Raw genomic sequence first — 17,675 nt, 5'->3', positions numbered from 1 at the left:
ACAATGGAAATGAGTTATGCTTGGCAAAGTGTCTCACTTTACCTGTATTAACCTCATTATTATTTCACAAATCTTCAGAAATAAATAGCATTTAATCTGTCCCCAAGTTTTAAATTTAAAGAAACATGGGGAGTTGGGTCCAAGATCCCAAATGGTGTAGCTGAAGTGCACGAAAGCAATTTGACAAGGAGTGCTCGTATCTATTTGTTTTTGATTATTTTCAATAAGCTCTCAATTTAGATTTTTTTGATGCATAACAAATGCATTTCACTGTTTTTATTACATTTTGAACGGGGACCACAGTGTGTCACACACCAATGTTGTCAGTTTCATTCCTCTCCTGGTTTGCTCAATGAAGCCTTCACAAGCCTCTGCCTGGTTACAGTCTTTCTCAAACTACCATCCGAATACCTAACATTTTTATTCAAACACACAGCGTGTGCTTAGACAGTATATGCTGCTTGGGAAATGTTAAAGATGACATTTGAGTCACTTCAGGTACCATAGGAGAGCATGTGTTGAGCATGAAACCTCTGCTGTAAATGATTTCACTGCTGCACGGCTCATAGATTGTAGTGGGAAGCCCATGCAGACCCCCTCCTCCACAGTTCAGCCATGAAGAGAGGGGCACAGAACTGTACACTGTGCAGCGAGTGTCTCTGAAGAGGGTCTCCTCCTCCACAACTACATTTACACTCATACACTTACATGAATAATTCAATCCTTTGGCTTTAAAATCTTTCTGGTAAGTCAAGTATTAAACTATAGCATGGTAGCAGTCGATGTTGTAGTTCACCCGAAGCGGACAATTTTGTCATTGTTTACACACCCTCAAGTTGATCTAAACTCTTATTTAAACAAGATGTTAAGGAGAATGTTTATGCACACAATGGAAGTAGTCAATGAGCATGGACAAGCCTCATAATAACCTTCAAAGTGCTATAAAAGTACATTACTCATAAAGACTTGTTTGTGATATCCATCATATGGACTGATTTAAACCTTTATGGTGTTTCCCATTTTAGAAGCACAGACCCTAGTCTAGTATGTATGCAAACCTCATGGAAGAAATAATCATTTTTAATTTTTTTATGTTTTTAAAGCCAACATCCAAAAACACAAATAAATAATTTATATTGTTTTGTTATTTTTTGCTTTTATTATTTATTTTAAGTATTAAACACTATTAATTACTATTAGGCCCAAGTCGTTTTTTTAATGTGAGCTGGTCCCCACAATGTGGACAAAACCACGCACAAGGCAAGACTTGCACAGCTCATCCTTCATGCACCAGTGGATTCATCCTAAATGAAAGTGTGTCTCTAACGAAACATTGAAAAGATTAAGGCACTCTTCCACAAGGCCCATTTGCTGCTAGATTGAGTACAACCCCACAGTGAGGGTTGAAGGAAGTCCAATTTCTGACAGCTCTTAGTTTCCCCTGAAAAACAAATCTATGAGAAACAGTCTGAAACAATCTGCACCTTCAATCCAAGACCTGCTAACCTCCCCGCAGTACCAAAAACAACTTTAAACGCTCAATAAAGGGAGTTTTAGCGTCGCTTTGGTCATCTGAGATTCATTTTGTCGTGTCCATGAATCACCTGCCTGTCCTCTGACCCTGTGCTGCTGCAGTGAAAGGTTTTGTGTGTTCGTAATGCCACAAGGGCACTTTATTGTATGGAAATATTGGTGGAAAGCCAGAGGTCTCGTTTCCAGGAAGGAAAGAGAAAAGAAAGGATGTAATTACACGTGCCTCATAAAAGAGGGTTGCATGAAAATCTGAGTCGTTTTACAAAAGTGCTTGTCAACCATACACAATCCTTTTTTTTCAAAAATCATCCTCGCACATTCAGAGACACTTTGAGTGAATAAATGCTGTCTATTCCGGGTGTCGTCTGAGCGGATGTGTGTGTGTGTGTGTGTGTGTGTATGCTGCCGGTGTGAACTCATTTCACTCTCCAAGTGGTGGGTGGCTTCCACAATAACTGAAAACCTCCTGAGGGTCTCCTGGCTGGAGCGACTGTCTCATTTATTAATATACCTAAAGTTGCCTTAAGCTACTGAATATGGAACTCAACCACCTATTTTCTCAACCTCCTTCTCATTTCAAGGTGTTCCTTTGGTAAAATCAAACAAATAAAGCGGGAAACTTACATTCCAGTAAACATGCAAATCAGTGGCCGGCGCTGGGTGGAATTCTGGAACATGAAATGGATAAAACGTGACCCTGGACGTGGCATGAGTGTGCATTAGATTCATGCAATGCACTATGGGTAGAGGTGATTCTGGTTGCAATTCGTGGATGGTGTTTATGAATGAACGAATGGTACAACAAAGGAAAATGATGTTCTGGTGCTGTATTTAGGTTTTGAATCTAGACATGGTTCAAAATAAGACAAAATATCTCAAAATACAGGCAATTCACAATGTCAGGCTTCAGAACAAGCTCATATTTGTGGGGAAAACACACACTCAAACATACACATACTGTAGGCACACAGATTGCTACCCAGAATGGCAGCTGTCCAGAGCCAGATGGAAAAGCACAGAGAAGCTTGGGGAAGAAAATCAGGACTTCATAGTAATGCCTTGCATTACAATGACATTCCAGTTCTGTTCCATTTTATCCAACAAATGAATCACTATTCAAGCAGTTGCTTCCTCTGTAGTTGATCATTTCGACCCTGTTTTTATTGTGGCATACAGTGAAGCCATGGTGTATAATATACACGTCAGTATGTTTCACCTTGTGAGAGCGTAAGGCGTATTTCCTCTCGATTGTTATTATAGCTTGCCTTGCAGTAAAGCCTAAGATGAAGGATTTGGGCGTCTACTGTAAAAATCAAGAGCTGTTTCTAATAATTTCTTGTAAAAAACAACCTGCACTGTTGGAATTAGAGGTCACGGTGATAAGAGTGGCTTGTTTCAAGGGGATTGCTTGTTTTTATAGTCGTTTTGACGATTCAACATCACATGCTATTAGGAAAATATATTTGCTTGGTTTCTTTCTCATTTCACTTACATACAGTAATCATCATTTATGAGCATCCTTGATTTAACTGCTTAGAGACATTCATTTAATTTACTGGTAATTTACTGTTGGAGGGCAACATGACTTTCTATGACCCAAAATCGCCGGCATCAGGCCAAATGAATGGAATACTGCCTGCTAATAGAGAAATAGATCCGTTCATTCATGATGTCAATTTGTACTGCAGGTTGGTCTGGAAAGATACCCATACGGGTTCTCAAATGGGTTTTTAAAATAGTGTTTTTTAATTATTTAGTGAAATGTTATGCTTGTACTATCTATTACAAAGTCACACTTTCAGTGTAATTTTAAAAGTTGCTACATAAAAACTATGGTTCCTCTCTATCATAAAGCACATAAACTTTCTCGCCAACCCTGGACAAGAAAACCAGTCGGGTCAATTTTTCGAAATTACGATTTTTACATAATCTTAAAACTGAATAAATAAGATTTCTATTGATGTATGATTTGTAAGAATAGGAAATTATCTGGCTGAGATACAACCGTTTAAAACTCAGGAATCTGAGAGTGCAAAAAATCTAAATAGTGAGAAAACTGCCTTTTAAGTTGTTAATCAGGGCACTCTGGCAGGCTATCCGCTAACAAAAATAAAGTTTTTATATATTTAAGATAGGAAATTTACAAAATGTCTTAATGGAACACAATCTTTACTTAATATCCTAATGAATTTTGGCTTAAAAGAAAAATCTATAATTTTGACACACAATGTATTTTTATCTTTTACTATAAATGTCCCCGTGCTCCTTAATACTTAAGTTTTGTGATCCAGGGTCACATACTTTATGTAAGTTACATCAATCAAAGTCGACCATAACTTTTTTAAAACAGCTATTCTCAAGACCTGTTAGGCATCCTAAATAGAAACCCATGGAAAATACAAAAGCACTATTTTTTTCCACGTTTTAGGACTACAGACCACTTTAAAAGATGTCAATAACGCTGGTCCAGAACGTCTTCCCGTTTCTGTTTTTGTAACACCACACAAACGTTGAAAACAAAATACAAGCAACAGTACATTTATAACCAAATGAAAACGTAAACAACTATCTTTACGGTTAAATAATATACGTGAAATATAAATATAAAAAACTGAAACTGGAGTAAATTCTGGACTAGTGTTCACATCTTAAATAGTGGTCTATAAACAGCTCTATTGGCTCATCTTTGTCTTCAAGAATAAATGATTGAGATTCATCAGTCTGCCCAATGTTGTTTAACAGCTGGCACCAGACTGTCACGCAGGGAGGACAACTCTACAAGGCAACATAATAAATTCACGAAAAACGTCAACTCATGATCCCAACTCATTTAATATAAAAACAAACCACCCCACCGACTGCTACAAACCTGGCAGCACCTGCGCCAACATCATTCCAGAACGTTCAACATCCTTCCATCACAGAGTCCTGTCTACTGGGATTTAACCTTGTAGTTGGCTGGCATCGCAGTTAACCAGAGAGAGTCAGCTTGGCACAGAGCTCATTCTGTTCTCAATGCATGACTTGGTAGCCATCCATCCGAGTTGATTTTCTGTGAGTCAGTCAGCCTGTGCTGTTCTTGCTCAGTCTTCTTCTCTCATAAAACGTAAACATCTAAATAGATCCGGGAATGGTGGGCAGTACTTGCGTTCAATAATTGGACTTTGGAAACGCTTCCCTGAATCTCACAGCCATTAAGATCTAACCTACAGCCAGTCTCAGGACGACCAGTCGAGCTTAAACATGATTTTAAGGAATAGGATTACAATCGGTAATGAAACGCTGACATTTCAAAACAGAGACTGACAGAAAGATGGACACACAGCAGATTTGCATAAAAGGTCAAAGCTTGACATATTAAATACAATAATAGTTAATATTGTTCTCCTGTAAGCAACATTCTCTCCAAACACGTTTTGTTCGATGCAGAAGGATGATGGTGATAAAAGTCAGGTCCCCCAGCAGCACTCTTAGATCTCTTTAGTCTGGGTAGATTTATTAAGCGTGCTCTGCATACAGATGGGAGTCTCAGTTTGTAAATCTTGGTATCTGTGTTCACTTGACCCTTGCTTAACCACAGTTGAGTCACCGAGTCTTTTAAACTATCAGCACAAATACCGATCGTACAGTATACGTACATTTGGGCAGACGCTTCTACACGTGCGCACATCACCAACACTTACAAAAGCGCAATAACGCGTGGTGCGCGGCTGAATGAGCGTATCGGTTACGCAATACATATAGCAGAACTTTCACAACACGTCTGTGGGTTTATACTTTGTGTTGGAAATAAAAAGATAAATAAAGCGATTACCTGTCAGCGCAAAGCTGGAGCTGATCTTCACCCTGCCGGCCGGACGGGGATGATTTGGGTAGTTGTGTGTGATATACAAACAGGCGCCGCACCTGTTTATGATGTGACGGGTGACTGTGCGGTCTGAATCATTTGTTTTGTAAAGAGACCAGACTTGTATTCAAAACGCTCACTGGTGGGTTGGATCAACTGCGTTTAAACCTTTTTGCAAACAGAGGAAATACGAACGACCCGAAACCATACGCAAAACATATTGAATCACCAAGAGAAGGTCAAAATAATACAGCATGCCAAACGTCCTTGAATTCTGTTGTTTACCAAACACTCACTTACTAACGATTGAAATAAACACTTACCTAACAACTGCGATGTTTATGGGGTAGTTTAGAGAGGTAAATAGATCCACAGTGCTGGTCTGGATGAATCGCTCCATGAGTGTGAGACAGGCAGCAATGAGCTCGCGTTCCTCTACGAGTGATTCCCTGCACGCACCGCGCGGTGAGTTACATGCGCTGACGATATCAAACTCAAAAGACAGCTTGACTAACCAAAAACACACTTACCCAACAAAACATTATAAAGTTTACAAATGCAGGTGGGCAACTCCAGAGTTTTGGATGTGACATTTTGCGTTGTGAAATGGAATGTATTTGTTTCCTATTTACTGAACCATTTGTTTATATTTTTACTAAACCCTTCTTAATAGTTTAAGCATCAGATTAATTTATATTTAAAAAAGGTAAATAAAAGTGTTATGGGTGTGACAAAAGAAGGACACTATTTTGGGGAGACGACAAACTTTGTAGGATTTCTGAGAATTAAAATGCACGAACCTGGAACAATAATACCCAACAAATGCAGAAGGGACGTCTCTTAACATTATACGGTATTAACACAGAGTGGCATGGCACTTTACGCGCAGAAGCCATCGGCACATTCCATTGTCTTAGTGGGATGTCTGGTGGCACGTCCGTGGCATGTGTCACTCCGTCCGGTCTCGCGATGGCATGTGCCACTCAGTTTAGTGGCATGACCGGTTTTCAGTGGTATGTTAGGGTTAAGGTCTTTGCACATACAGTCCGAAATTCTTCGTATTTTGCGCTCGTTTGTATCTGAATTGTTAAACGCCACTCAAAATGCTGAAAAACTCAGATAATCGAACCCAGTCCAATTTGTTTTAAATATCGGAGGCAGTGTGTAACTGTGATTGACACAACATGAGGTCGTATGTATTTTTTAACGTGTGAAAAATTCGGACCCAAATGTCGGACTCAATGGGTTAGTTAGGGTAAGCGGTAATGTACCAATCGATTAATCGATAATTCATTTTATTGCACTTTACGTTACCTAGTCGATCACTGTACACCAAGCAGTCAGAAAAACAAACCAAAAAAAAAATGGTCACATTAATGTCAAAATTACGTGCAGTCACTCCCGGAGGTGCCACATGCGTCATATTTGCGATTATCCATAGTCCACCACATAACCACTAGAAACCGGACGTGTCACTAAATAGTGGCACATGCCAGAGCCCTTGATTAGGCACATGCCACTAGAAACCGGATGTGACACCGGACGTGACACTAAACTTAATGGCACGTGCCAATGCCTTCTGTGCGTGAGATGCCATGCCACCTAGTGTTAAAACGCCCTCTCATAAAATAGTAACTTTATTTTAACTTAAATGTGTGCCTTTATGGGGAATATGTACCGTTATGGACGTGACAATCCTGAAAATGGCACCTGACTATAGAAAATCATGTGCTAAAAAAACCCAAATGCTTAAAAAACTTGGAGACCTCACATGGGTATTTGAACCAACAAATGTTGATATCGGTGCTGTTACCATATTAAAAACTGTTGGTATTAAAAAATATTTTTTTATGGTAAGGTTGACATTTTCTCAGAATTACATTTACATTTAGGCATTTGGCAGACGCTTTTATCCAAAGCGACTTACATTGCTTTATCCTATACATTTTACATAGGTATTTGCAATCCCCTGGGATCGAACCCTCGTTGTTAACGCAATGCTCTTACCACTGAGCTACAGGAAAGCTAGAATTGCCTAGAACAGTGCGCAAACAGCATCACCAGAATTTAGTAGTACATTTATGCATGTGGCAAACTCTTTTCTCAAAAGGGACTACATTGCATTATCCTATATATCGAACCCACAACCTTGCGTATTTAACACAAATCTCTTACCACTGCGCTACAGGAATACTTACAGTAACGGCATCATTACACTATATAAAGCGTTAAACATATTATTAAACGTAAAATTAAACATATCCTCAACGTTCTGTTTCATCAATACAATGAATATATTTAATACTCTTCACTTGAGCAGATATTTTCGCTCACTAAACGACCCCTCTCACAATTTTTGAGACCTGTAGCCAGTTGAACCTCTTCATTGCATAAGTACGATAATATAAATGATAATGCAAATATGAGCAAAACAAATGGAGCAGTAGTACCTGCTGTATTTGGTTTTAATTTTGAGTCACAAATATCCTATTAGATAGACAGAAGTTCTTAATCTAGGTGGACATAAAAAAACGCTCTTCGATGTTAGAGTAGGCCTACTGTACAAAGTCAAGCATCTTGGCTCCCCCTAGTGGCAATGTTTAACATATACATTAGAGAATGTACTCCTGTGTAAACCATTGACATTCTGGCCTCTCTTCTTCTGCCATATTTGAGATCTAGGTTGGATTAGCACTAAACTTCTGTTCTTTGGGTGCCTTGTTCTTTAATGAACTTGTATAATGGGACTAGAGAAAGAAAAGCCAATATGAGCAAAATCTATTTTCCTTGGGGTGCACTTTAATACAGAAGAACTGTCTGTCTTTCATACTCATTTAAACAACAGTAACAAAAAAACACAAATAGGCAAAAAAGAAATATTTATTTCATGATAGACCTCAGTTTGTAAATCACTGACCATTCTAAAAAGTACACGATTCCATGTTTTTTTAAATCTTTTTTTCAGGATCCACGGACAGCAGTTGTAATATCTATGACCACATGCAATGGGTTTCATCCACTACACAAACAGGAACTAAGCGCAGCTAAAACATGTCATATCTTTTATGAGTCCAACACTCCGTTTTTGATAGGCGGCAACAGCAAAAGGTGTTTCTCAAAATATTGTATGACGGACACATCCATGCACTTACGGAGTTTACAGGTAATGTTCAAAGGACGATGCTCATCGTGTTTTTATACTGTACGTTTGTCTCCCAGAGGTAAAAAATAAGGACATTTATAATAATATTCAACTTTAATGTCCAGGTCTGCGGTGTGGAGTCTTGTTTTAAAAGGTCTCTGGACAGATAAAGTGCACTTGATGGCTGAGGTTCTTCAGCAGGGGGTCTCCTAAGTCCACAACAACAGTGAAGAAGATCCTGCCCTGATCTCACGGTATTTAATATGTAGCTCTGTAGCACCAAGCGACCGCCAATCAGTAAGGCAAGATACTCTTATGGCAGGCTGCAGTTGAAAAAGATTTGGAGTGATAAAACAGTGTGCTTGTTGAAGACAAAACATTTCGCAAAAACCTCTGGGCATTCATGAACATCAGTGCACAGAACAGCAGTTTGAGCTTCTCCTTTTACGTCCAAACTTTGTGAATCGCAAAATCTCATTTTGTATACTCCATGGCACGTTTGCATGTGAAGACATGATGCTGGTATCCATCACAAAGTTCTTTTCACCATTTTGCAAAGTTATCGCAAAGATCCGTTTGCATCTCTCAGTTTCAGTGAATTGAGCAGCAGATCTGATCTTCTGCTCACGTCAGTTCAATAGATGTTCGGTTTTCTTCTGTGGTGTTCTGACAGTTCAGCATGCGGACGGGACTGTGAGAGTGCAGTGCTGCAGAACCAGTTGATAAAACTGCACATTAAACCGGACATGTTGACAGTGAGGAACACATATGTAAAGGCACCGTATTTCTGGTCAGGGCGGATATATCAGTGTGTATGTGCAAGACAAATCTGAGCTCCATCTCTTCACCTCCACCTATAAAGGCATTACCAATTACTAAGGCAATTTCTCTCTGAAAAGAAATGCAAAGTGCATTTTCTGCTCTTGTATATTCTTTGCACTGCTTCTGCTAAACAAACGTTCAACATCGCATTAAAATCATAGATATTTCTCTTTAATAAATTATAGATTTATTTTCTAATAATTATACCCCGCACCCCATTATACCCCAGTGGCCGCCGGCACACGTTACAGGTATTACTGTACATCTTAAAGCCATGCTAATCCCTTTGGCCGGTTCGAGGCAGTTCTGCTCCGTTCTGTTTTTCCACGCGAGCCCTTCGGATGCTTAGAACGAATAGACTCTGCAAGAGATCACTCGGACATTCCGAGAAAGGAAAAAATCATATTTGTACATGATGATAGGAGATGGAAGTACAAATACTCAATGTTAAATGTTTCCAGCAAAAAAGTGTTCCATGAGGTGTTTCCATGGAGAGTCCTCTTATAGGGATGTGAATCAGAACAGTCTGATTGGATGACCGGGGACCCCAGAACTTCACTGCACCCCCTCCTCATCGACATATGTAGAGGGGAACCATCCAATCTGAATGAAGAATATGGACAGTTTTATAATAAACAGAGACACAAACCAGAGTACAAAATATATAGATGCTCTAATTTGATTGGCTGATGGAAAAGTGCTAATCGTATAAAGGCACAAGGTTGAAAGTCTTTGTTTCAATTCATCCTAAGGCTTCTTTTTAATCAATTTTAGCTTGTGGGTAAAAAACTACACAAACTAACCCAAAGCTTGTATGAAACTGCTAAGTTGTTGTCTTACCCTGCCATTGGCCTCTCCCTTCCACCAGCCCTGGTCGCCGCCGATCTTGCTGTAGATCTTGACGATGTCTCCCTCTCGCAAGGACAGCTCTCTCATGTCTCGAGCGGCAAAGTTGTATCGCGCCACAGCTGTGCTGACCGCCCTGGGTGTGAACACTAAACAAGGCCACCAACGGTCTACATTAGCACATGGACAACGCTGCAGGACTCACAATAGACATACACAATATAAGTGGACAATAAATGATCAGTGGTCTGAGATGTGTGTTAGAACATAAGGGTTTGATTTCTCTCTAGACTTTCATGAATGTGATTATGATTGTTATGAATCTCTGGATGCAGAATGAGAGGATGAGGAAACGACACCAAGGGGAGGGATGTGGATGAAAGGATGAGGGGGTGAAAATGAAGGGGAGACGGATGGATGCGTGAACACGAGAAAGAACTCAGAAGGGCAGTACCTGACCAAAAGGGAGCAGAGCTTTGAGAGGAGAAGTTGAGGCCCTGAGGACTGAGGAAGGAGAAGTTGTAGGAAGCGCAGGAGGCTGCTGAGACAGGGTGGAGGGGAGAAGAAAGAGAGAAAGAGAACGAGGGAGCCAGAGGAGGGAAGAGGAGGAAGGGCACAACAGAGTTAAAAAGGAAAAGGAATCGGGTTCCTTATCAAACAAAAGCAAATCAACCACTGCCTGTGTGTGTGTGCCAGTATACATTTTTTTAAACATCATTGCAAACATTGTACCGCACATTTTGTGTGTTCCTTGGAGGAAAGAGAACCCTACGGAACAATACTTGGAAGTAAATGACCGAATCTTTCATTTTTGGTTGAACTGTCTCTTTAACCGCTGGAGCTCTTGCGCTGACACACAACCTGCAGAACTTCCCTCTAAAACCCCATCATCACCCCTCCATCGGACATTGTCTTTGATTTCACAGTCATGCACTTACATAAAAGAGTCACCAGATAAGCTTCACTGCATGATGAACAATGCCGGTCTAATACGGGCACTCAGCCGAGGAGGGCAAACATCATTTACAATACATCTAAAGGAAGCATCTGCTTATTGGAGTCTTTTCAGCTGGCTGGCCCCAAACTCGGCCCCAGAAGCCAGAAGTCACGTTAAGGCTTTGGCTCCAGCCGGAGTGGGCGGCTTCTTGAAAACCAAGCCAAAAGTGACAGACAGTTGAAACGGTCAGAGGCGGGGCATACAGAATGTGGAGGCGGGACCAGCTGGCAGGGTTTGTTTGAGCAGACTTTCAAAGCTGGTGGACGGCTGCTTGCCAGACTGGTGGGGGTTCAATGCCACAGTTGTGCCAGCGTCAAGTAAAAGTCAAAGAAAGAGAGATATAAAGAAGCAGACATTAAGTGAAACTTTACCTGGTGAGCGGGTGTTGGTGCGAGAGCTCGATCGTTCCCGGGATTTGTAAGGGTACTTTAAGGTCGTATCCAACAGCTTAAAGCTCTCTTTCAATGAGTGACTTTGATAATACTCCACAAGCTCCTGTCATCAAAAACACACCAATTTAAAGTTATTTAAAGCAGACTGAGGAATAACTCCCACCAGGAGATGCCTGACTTACCAAGAGGCTTTCAAACTTCTTCGCTTCTGTGATGTGTATCCAGTTGTCTTTCTCGATAACTTTGATGTGCTTCACTTCGTCATTAAACCTGGAACAAGATATACATAATTCTCATTACCCACATCTCATAACCACACAAACGTCTATTTAATTTCACATGACTCACTTGATACTGATGGCGAATCTCTCGGCCTCCGCCGTTCTCTCTCGGATCAGATAGGTGCCGCTGCTGTGAGACTTAAGCAGGTTGTCGGCCTGCTGTCGCTCCATGTTTCCAGCGAACCTGAAGTCGAGAGGAAAACACACCTGATTCACCGAGCCATTCAATACTCTGAACATCATAACAGCGTCTCTCGCAGGACCTGTTACCTCATTAATAGACAATAAACACTCAGCATGCCCTACAATTAACCTACAGCCAATCAATCATCTTCATTGATTCCGCTATGACACAAATACAATTCCATGCAGATTTGAGCAGGGTCGATTAGCATAAACAAATTAGTCTAACCCGTATTTTGATGTTACAGCATATAGAACACACATTATAGAGTCAATACACCATCTCGTCATTGTAAAGCAGTCAGTATAGAAAATAACAAATCAATGTCCTCCAAAAAAGGATGAGATACCAGGGATAAACGCAGTAATCCATCTCTCTGGAGGACTGACGGCTGGAAAATGACTGGAAAGGCTGTAAGAAGAAAACCGAAGGATGATGTGACATCACAAGGTTGTGTTTCAAATAGTGAACATGCAATGTCAAATATTGTAGTGTACTTATTTTTGAAAAAAAAAGCTTTTATCAATACCTTAGGATCTAAACATGGTTTGACACTTGAACTGGGAAAGTAGCCAGTCTTCTGGGTTGTGATGAGCTTGCCCTAAAAGGTTAAGAAAATGAATGATAAAGAAAAAAATGCAATTGAAAACATGGAAACCAATACACCGCTTATCCCTAAATGCACATGAGATAGTGAGTTTGAAAGCAGTACCTCCCACCACGACGTGTCTGGATCTCCCTTCATGAGCTCGATAACTTCTCCTGTCTGGAAACACAGTGGTATTTTGCCTGGGGGGGCAGGGGTACCATGGTAATTTCTAATGGCCACCATCTTGGGACCTTGAGATAAATTATGGACACATGATTAAACACTCATGGACAGATGGTAAAACACTTGTGTTTAGAGTTTTATAGTTTAATGAAGAGCATACACTGTGTACTGCACATATGTAACATACACTAGATGGCAGCAAAGAGCTGAGGTATACTTTAAAGTTCATTTCAAGAGATTTAACCTGAAAGCTGCATGCAAGGTTACTGGCAAAACCACATTCGTACTCAAGAAAACAGAAGCAAAACATTTTATCATTTTTACCTGATTGTGGAAGTCCAGGCTCCTGTCAAAGAGAAGTGAATGTGATTTAATAAGCATCGGTGTGTTAATATCATTTTTTTCATATCAGCTGGACATTATGAGCTTGACATATTTTCCCAAATCAGGACAAACTGATTAAACAAGCCCAACAGTAAAGTGATGAAGTTTGAGAAAAAGTTATCGCGCAGCATCCATAAAAGAGAATAATTAATTCATCAGACATTAGTGCACAGCGAATCAGAGAGATAGAGGGTTAATGAGTTCAGGCCACTAAAAACTCACCGAATCAAGAGGACCTGAAATAATAATGAGAGAGAGATGCATAGTCAGTGGCTGATGTCTTGAATTAGAGCAGATGTAATGTACGGAGCAGCTGTCTGTCAGAGACTCACTTATTTTGCAGATGGAAATGACCTCCAGACACTCCTTATGGACACCGGTCCCACAGCGTGAACAGTAGTAACCTTGGTAGAAAATACCTCTGAAATATAGAAAGAGAAAGAAAAACACACTCAGGATAAGGTCTTGATCCAAACACAACTAGAGATAGATGACATTTCAATATTAAAATGTTAAGCTAATATATTTTCATTTCCTAAAGGTGCTGTGTATCATTTTTAGGAGGATCTATTGACAGAAATGCAATATAATATATATAACTAAGTGTTCAGAGGTGTATAAAGATGATGAAGCGGTATGTTTTTATTACCTTAGAATATTACGGACAAACTGCTCTACAGAAAGTGTTTTGTAAATACGTTATCTCCTTCGGCAGAGAAACAAAAACGTGACAACATAGCCCTTTGTCAGCTGCTGTTGTGCCTCGAAAGGAAGCGGAGGAGTGAGTCGTTGGTTGCAATTCGCAACCTCACCACTAGATGCATTCAATTCAACATTCAATGTATTTGTGACTAGTGCACGGTTGCTTTACACATAAATTGAAACAGTGAGCTGGTATAATGAGCAGGTAATGTGCACACTGACCTACACTGTAAAGCGGCAAATTTAGGTCAGCGCTCCATGATTTCACACACGTCAACACAGCCAATCAGAGAAGCAGCTCATGTAATAGAGGTCAGCCCAGTAGCCCAGTAACACATTTCAGGCCACACTGCCTATTGTGTGTGCGCTGGTGTATACGGGTCCTCACCTCAACAGCATTTTACAGGCCCTGCAGTTGGTGTTCTTTTCAAATGTGTGCATTTGGAAGTTGTGCTGGTTGGCAGTGGCTCTCTCTGGTTTGATGTTTGACCTGCACGGATTAAAACTCACTTGGTGACCTGGGTCCGAGAGCAAACTCGATTTGTTTCTACAATAATGCAGTTGTAACGTACATGGCCATCTCGAACTGCTCCATCCACTTGCGCTTGGTGTCTTCCGTCTTGGAGAAGAACTGGAAACCCTGTTTCCCCTGGAGGTGGATTAGATAGAACCCGTAGGACCACTGCGGGTACAGAGGGGATGGAGAATAATGGATGAAGGGAGGAAAGTGGGGAGAGATCAATGGATTGAAGATAACAGCGTGCTAGGGATCGTTCACACAGGACATGCTGCTTCTGAGAAATGTAATTGTACATTGTGAGTACAAGTGCACTTGTGCAGTTTGGGCTGTTTCAATGTACCATACTGTTTTCAAGCATTGTGTGGCCTAACACCAAATTTTAAGAAATACATTTTCAGTATCTTAAAATGATCATCACCATGTCTTAAAATTGCAGTATTTGTTTAACTTAAAAAAAACATTCTGTTCAATTCCACTTGGCCACATGTCATGGATGAAATGTCCCTAACAGTGTCTACACCGGACGCTGCGCGACAAAAGACGACAGAACGCATTAGTTTAATTAAAAATTTTGTCCACACTGGATGGAGCGCAACAATCCTATTAGAACAAGTCGTGTGTCGTGTTGCGTCCGGTGTAGATACGGGGTCAGTCTTCACAATGCTAGCTTTTAACTAAATCAAACCGGCAACAAAACATACAAATTTATTTAGCAGACACATTTATCCAACGCACCTTAAACATGAATACAATACAAGATGAAGCGATTGATTCAAGAGAGCATACAGTGCAACCATACCATACTTTATTTAAAGGGACAGTTCACCCAAAACATACAAATTCTGTCATCCTTTACTCAACCAAATAGAAAAAAAACTACCAAGATAACGGTGCTCCAAAACGGTTTAGTTCCACACATTCTGCATCCTTTTTGTGCTCAGGTTTGGAAAATTAAAGGTTGAGTTAATAATGACAACATTTTCATGTTTGGGTGAACTATCCCTTTAAGTGCTACAATTTATGGAAAAAGCATGCTTTGTGTATTGCGAGCATAAACATGCCCAGACGGAATCTGCATTTTTTCTTAGTATTTTCTGTGCCAATTGAGGGTCAAAACAACATTTGGGATTTGTTTTAAATGGCTAGCTGGTAGCAGTATGCCTGCTCTTGAAATAGCGGGAAACACAAAATCACCACAGAGATGAAGAGAATCACAGCACTTAACACACAAACATACGACTGCTGAGAGAACATGAGTGTTCGGCTTACCATTTTTCCACTTGACTGGAGGGCATGCAAAAGATTTACAGGGAGAGAGAGAGAGAGAGAGAGACCCTGTTACACATGCATTCTCATTTACATGCAAAAATTTCTGATCGTTAGAGTAATGGAGAATGCACCATTTCTTTAGATTTTAGACACAGAGTACAGAAGAAGGCGGTATATCAAATCTGATTGGTTGAAAATGATTACAAGCATCATGCTTTAATGCTCCAGGACGAGACTTTAATGAAGGCCATCCATCTGTGCATTTCACCACGTAGACCGAATCATCCCATTAGCTTTTTTATAAGATGCATTACATAAAGATTATTGACTCAGTCCTCTACAAAGAAGCAATACAACTGCAAAATTACGCATCGTCTCCCATCAATTATATTCTGAAGCATCTTCGAGGCGACCGGTGACTCAAGGGTGTCTCACCTTTTTCATGTCACGGTTACTCATGGGGTCATCGGACATCTTGTAAAAGTGAAGTTCGATGATCTCCTTTAGCTCATAGTTATCGCCTTTCCTCTTGCATACAATCACGACTTTATCAAACAGGAAGATGTATCTGGAGAGAGAAGAGGGTGTTTTGTGGCTAGAATTTGATTCGTTGGGTATGAGACATGACTGGTGAAACTCATCGATCATACCTATCTTGTTTGGTCCGGTTAACTATAGAAGACACCTTCAGTTCTCCATCTATCTTTGGTCTACCATATTCTTCTAGTTTCACCTGCTGTTTACGACACGATCACACACAAACACACACACACAAAATAATGTTATAATCTTTAGATGAGTACACACTTTGTACACTGACTCATGTTTATGTTATTACAATGAAGTAAAACATCCATTATAAGAAGGTTTAAGACGACTTTTAAGAAGTAGTTATCCTAGCTTTTACTGGCAAATAAAATGTGTGTTTTTTTAATTGGATTTAATAGCCATATCATTTATTTCGTGCAAGAGTTGCTGCTGTATTAAGAGTCATTTAAGGCATGTCAAAGCCACAGAGTGAACGTCTTATGGCCCCAAGTGCCGTGGCTCATTGGCTCATTGATGTTTCGCTGCAGGCGTCATCTGCGCTACAGACCATCACATAAATAAACCAGACCTGATACACTTACTCCTACATTAGCTCCTGACAGAACATACACTGATTTCATTCCCTTTAAACACAAAGCGAACACGTCCTGCCTGTGTTCACAGCCTGGAGCTTTTCAGGATTTATTTTACACAACAAAAGTGACACTGAAGGGGCAGGTAGGGGCTTGTAAATAACTAAATGTTTGGGGATAAAGAGAAATCGGCCTGGAGAAACAAGCACTATCATGTGATACAGTATAGAAGTCAAACTTGCAATCCACATGTGTGCAGTGCAGGGAATATATTTGTGCAGGGACCCTGAACAAAGGTTGGCCTGATAAACCTGATTGAAAACCTTTTTTCCAATAAATACAAAAATTGATAGTAGACAATTAAATATTAATGAAATAATTGCATATCACGTAACAGGAACATTAGCATGCATACTGTTATTTGGCAGGCATAAAGGGCACATCAAGCGCGATTATAATTTTAATTAAATATATATATATATATATATACATATATCTAGAGAGAGAGAGAGAGATAATATTATAACAATTACTGGGTATAAAGTATATAAACAATTTATCATCTCAAGCTCAGTGTTTGATCTTATTTTCCAGCTGTGATTTCAAATATATTCCCCAAATAATACCAAAACAAAAATATTATATATCATAACAGAGCAAGACAAACACAATTAACTTTTGTTACTCAAGCAGACACACAAATAGGAATAATGACACAGACAACTGAACTCAACATCATTAACTGTCTTCATTTAAAAAGCGCCCTTCTTTCTCTCATGGGTCTGTCACGGGACACTGGCCATTATTATAGTAATTAAAACAGATTTCATTTTCCTATTTTAAATGCAAAACGTGACATCATA

General features: G+C 40.0%; 2 protein-coding genes across 7 annotated transcripts in view; one reads left to right on the top strand and one right to left on the bottom strand.

Moving 5' to 3' along the window:
* Nucleotides 1-17,675, top strand: part of LOC130407869 (dynein intermediate chain 2, ciliary-like) — a 59,593-nt gene that overhangs the window by 22,741 nt on the left and 19,177 nt on the right. The window lies entirely within an intron of this gene.
* vav2 (vav 2 guanine nucleotide exchange factor) overlaps nucleotides 8,243-17,675 on the bottom strand; it is a 124,188-nt gene continuing 114,755 nt past the window's right edge. The window contains exons 13-29 of one of the 4 annotated variants that reach the window (XM_056731179.1): nucleotides 16,342-16,427; nucleotides 16,127-16,259; nucleotides 15,692-15,706; nucleotides 14,475-14,584; nucleotides 14,291-14,392; nucleotides 13,533-13,621; nucleotides 13,423-13,436; nucleotides 13,141-13,162; nucleotides 12,757-12,884; nucleotides 12,574-12,645; nucleotides 12,394-12,455; nucleotides 11,928-12,044; nucleotides 11,762-11,849; nucleotides 11,559-11,682; nucleotides 10,645-10,728; nucleotides 10,185-10,339; nucleotides 8,243-9,947 (exon numbers count right to left, since the gene is read on the bottom strand). In XM_056731179.1, the coding sequence (XP_056587157.1) occupies nucleotides 9,900-9,947; nucleotides 10,185-10,339; nucleotides 10,645-10,728; nucleotides 11,559-11,682; nucleotides 11,762-11,849; nucleotides 11,928-12,044; nucleotides 12,394-12,455; nucleotides 12,574-12,645; nucleotides 12,757-12,884; nucleotides 13,141-13,162; nucleotides 13,423-13,436; nucleotides 13,533-13,621; nucleotides 14,291-14,392; nucleotides 14,475-14,584; nucleotides 15,692-15,706; nucleotides 16,127-16,259; nucleotides 16,342-16,427 (1,449 nt within the window). In that variant the 3' untranslated portion in view covers nucleotides 8,243-9,899. The remainder of the gene's footprint in view (nucleotides 9,948-10,184; nucleotides 10,340-10,644; nucleotides 10,729-11,558; nucleotides 11,683-11,761; nucleotides 11,850-11,927; nucleotides 12,045-12,393; nucleotides 12,456-12,573; nucleotides 12,646-12,756; nucleotides 12,885-13,140; nucleotides 13,163-13,422; nucleotides 13,437-13,532; nucleotides 13,622-14,290; nucleotides 14,393-14,474; nucleotides 14,585-15,691; nucleotides 15,707-16,126; nucleotides 16,260-16,341; nucleotides 16,428-17,675) is intronic. The other 3 variants (XM_056731181.1, XM_056731180.1, XM_056731182.1) reach the window with 3 other exon arrangements.

Source organism: Triplophysa dalaica, chromosome 19 (genome assembly GCF_015846415.1).
Source record: "Triplophysa dalaica isolate WHDGS20190420 chromosome 19, ASM1584641v1, whole genome shotgun sequence".
Lineage (NCBI taxonomy): Eukaryota > Metazoa > Chordata > Actinopteri > Cypriniformes > Nemacheilidae > Triplophysa > Triplophysa dalaica.
The sequence above is the reverse complement of the archived record's forward strand: the minus strand, read 5'-3'. Positions and strand labels throughout refer to the sequence as shown.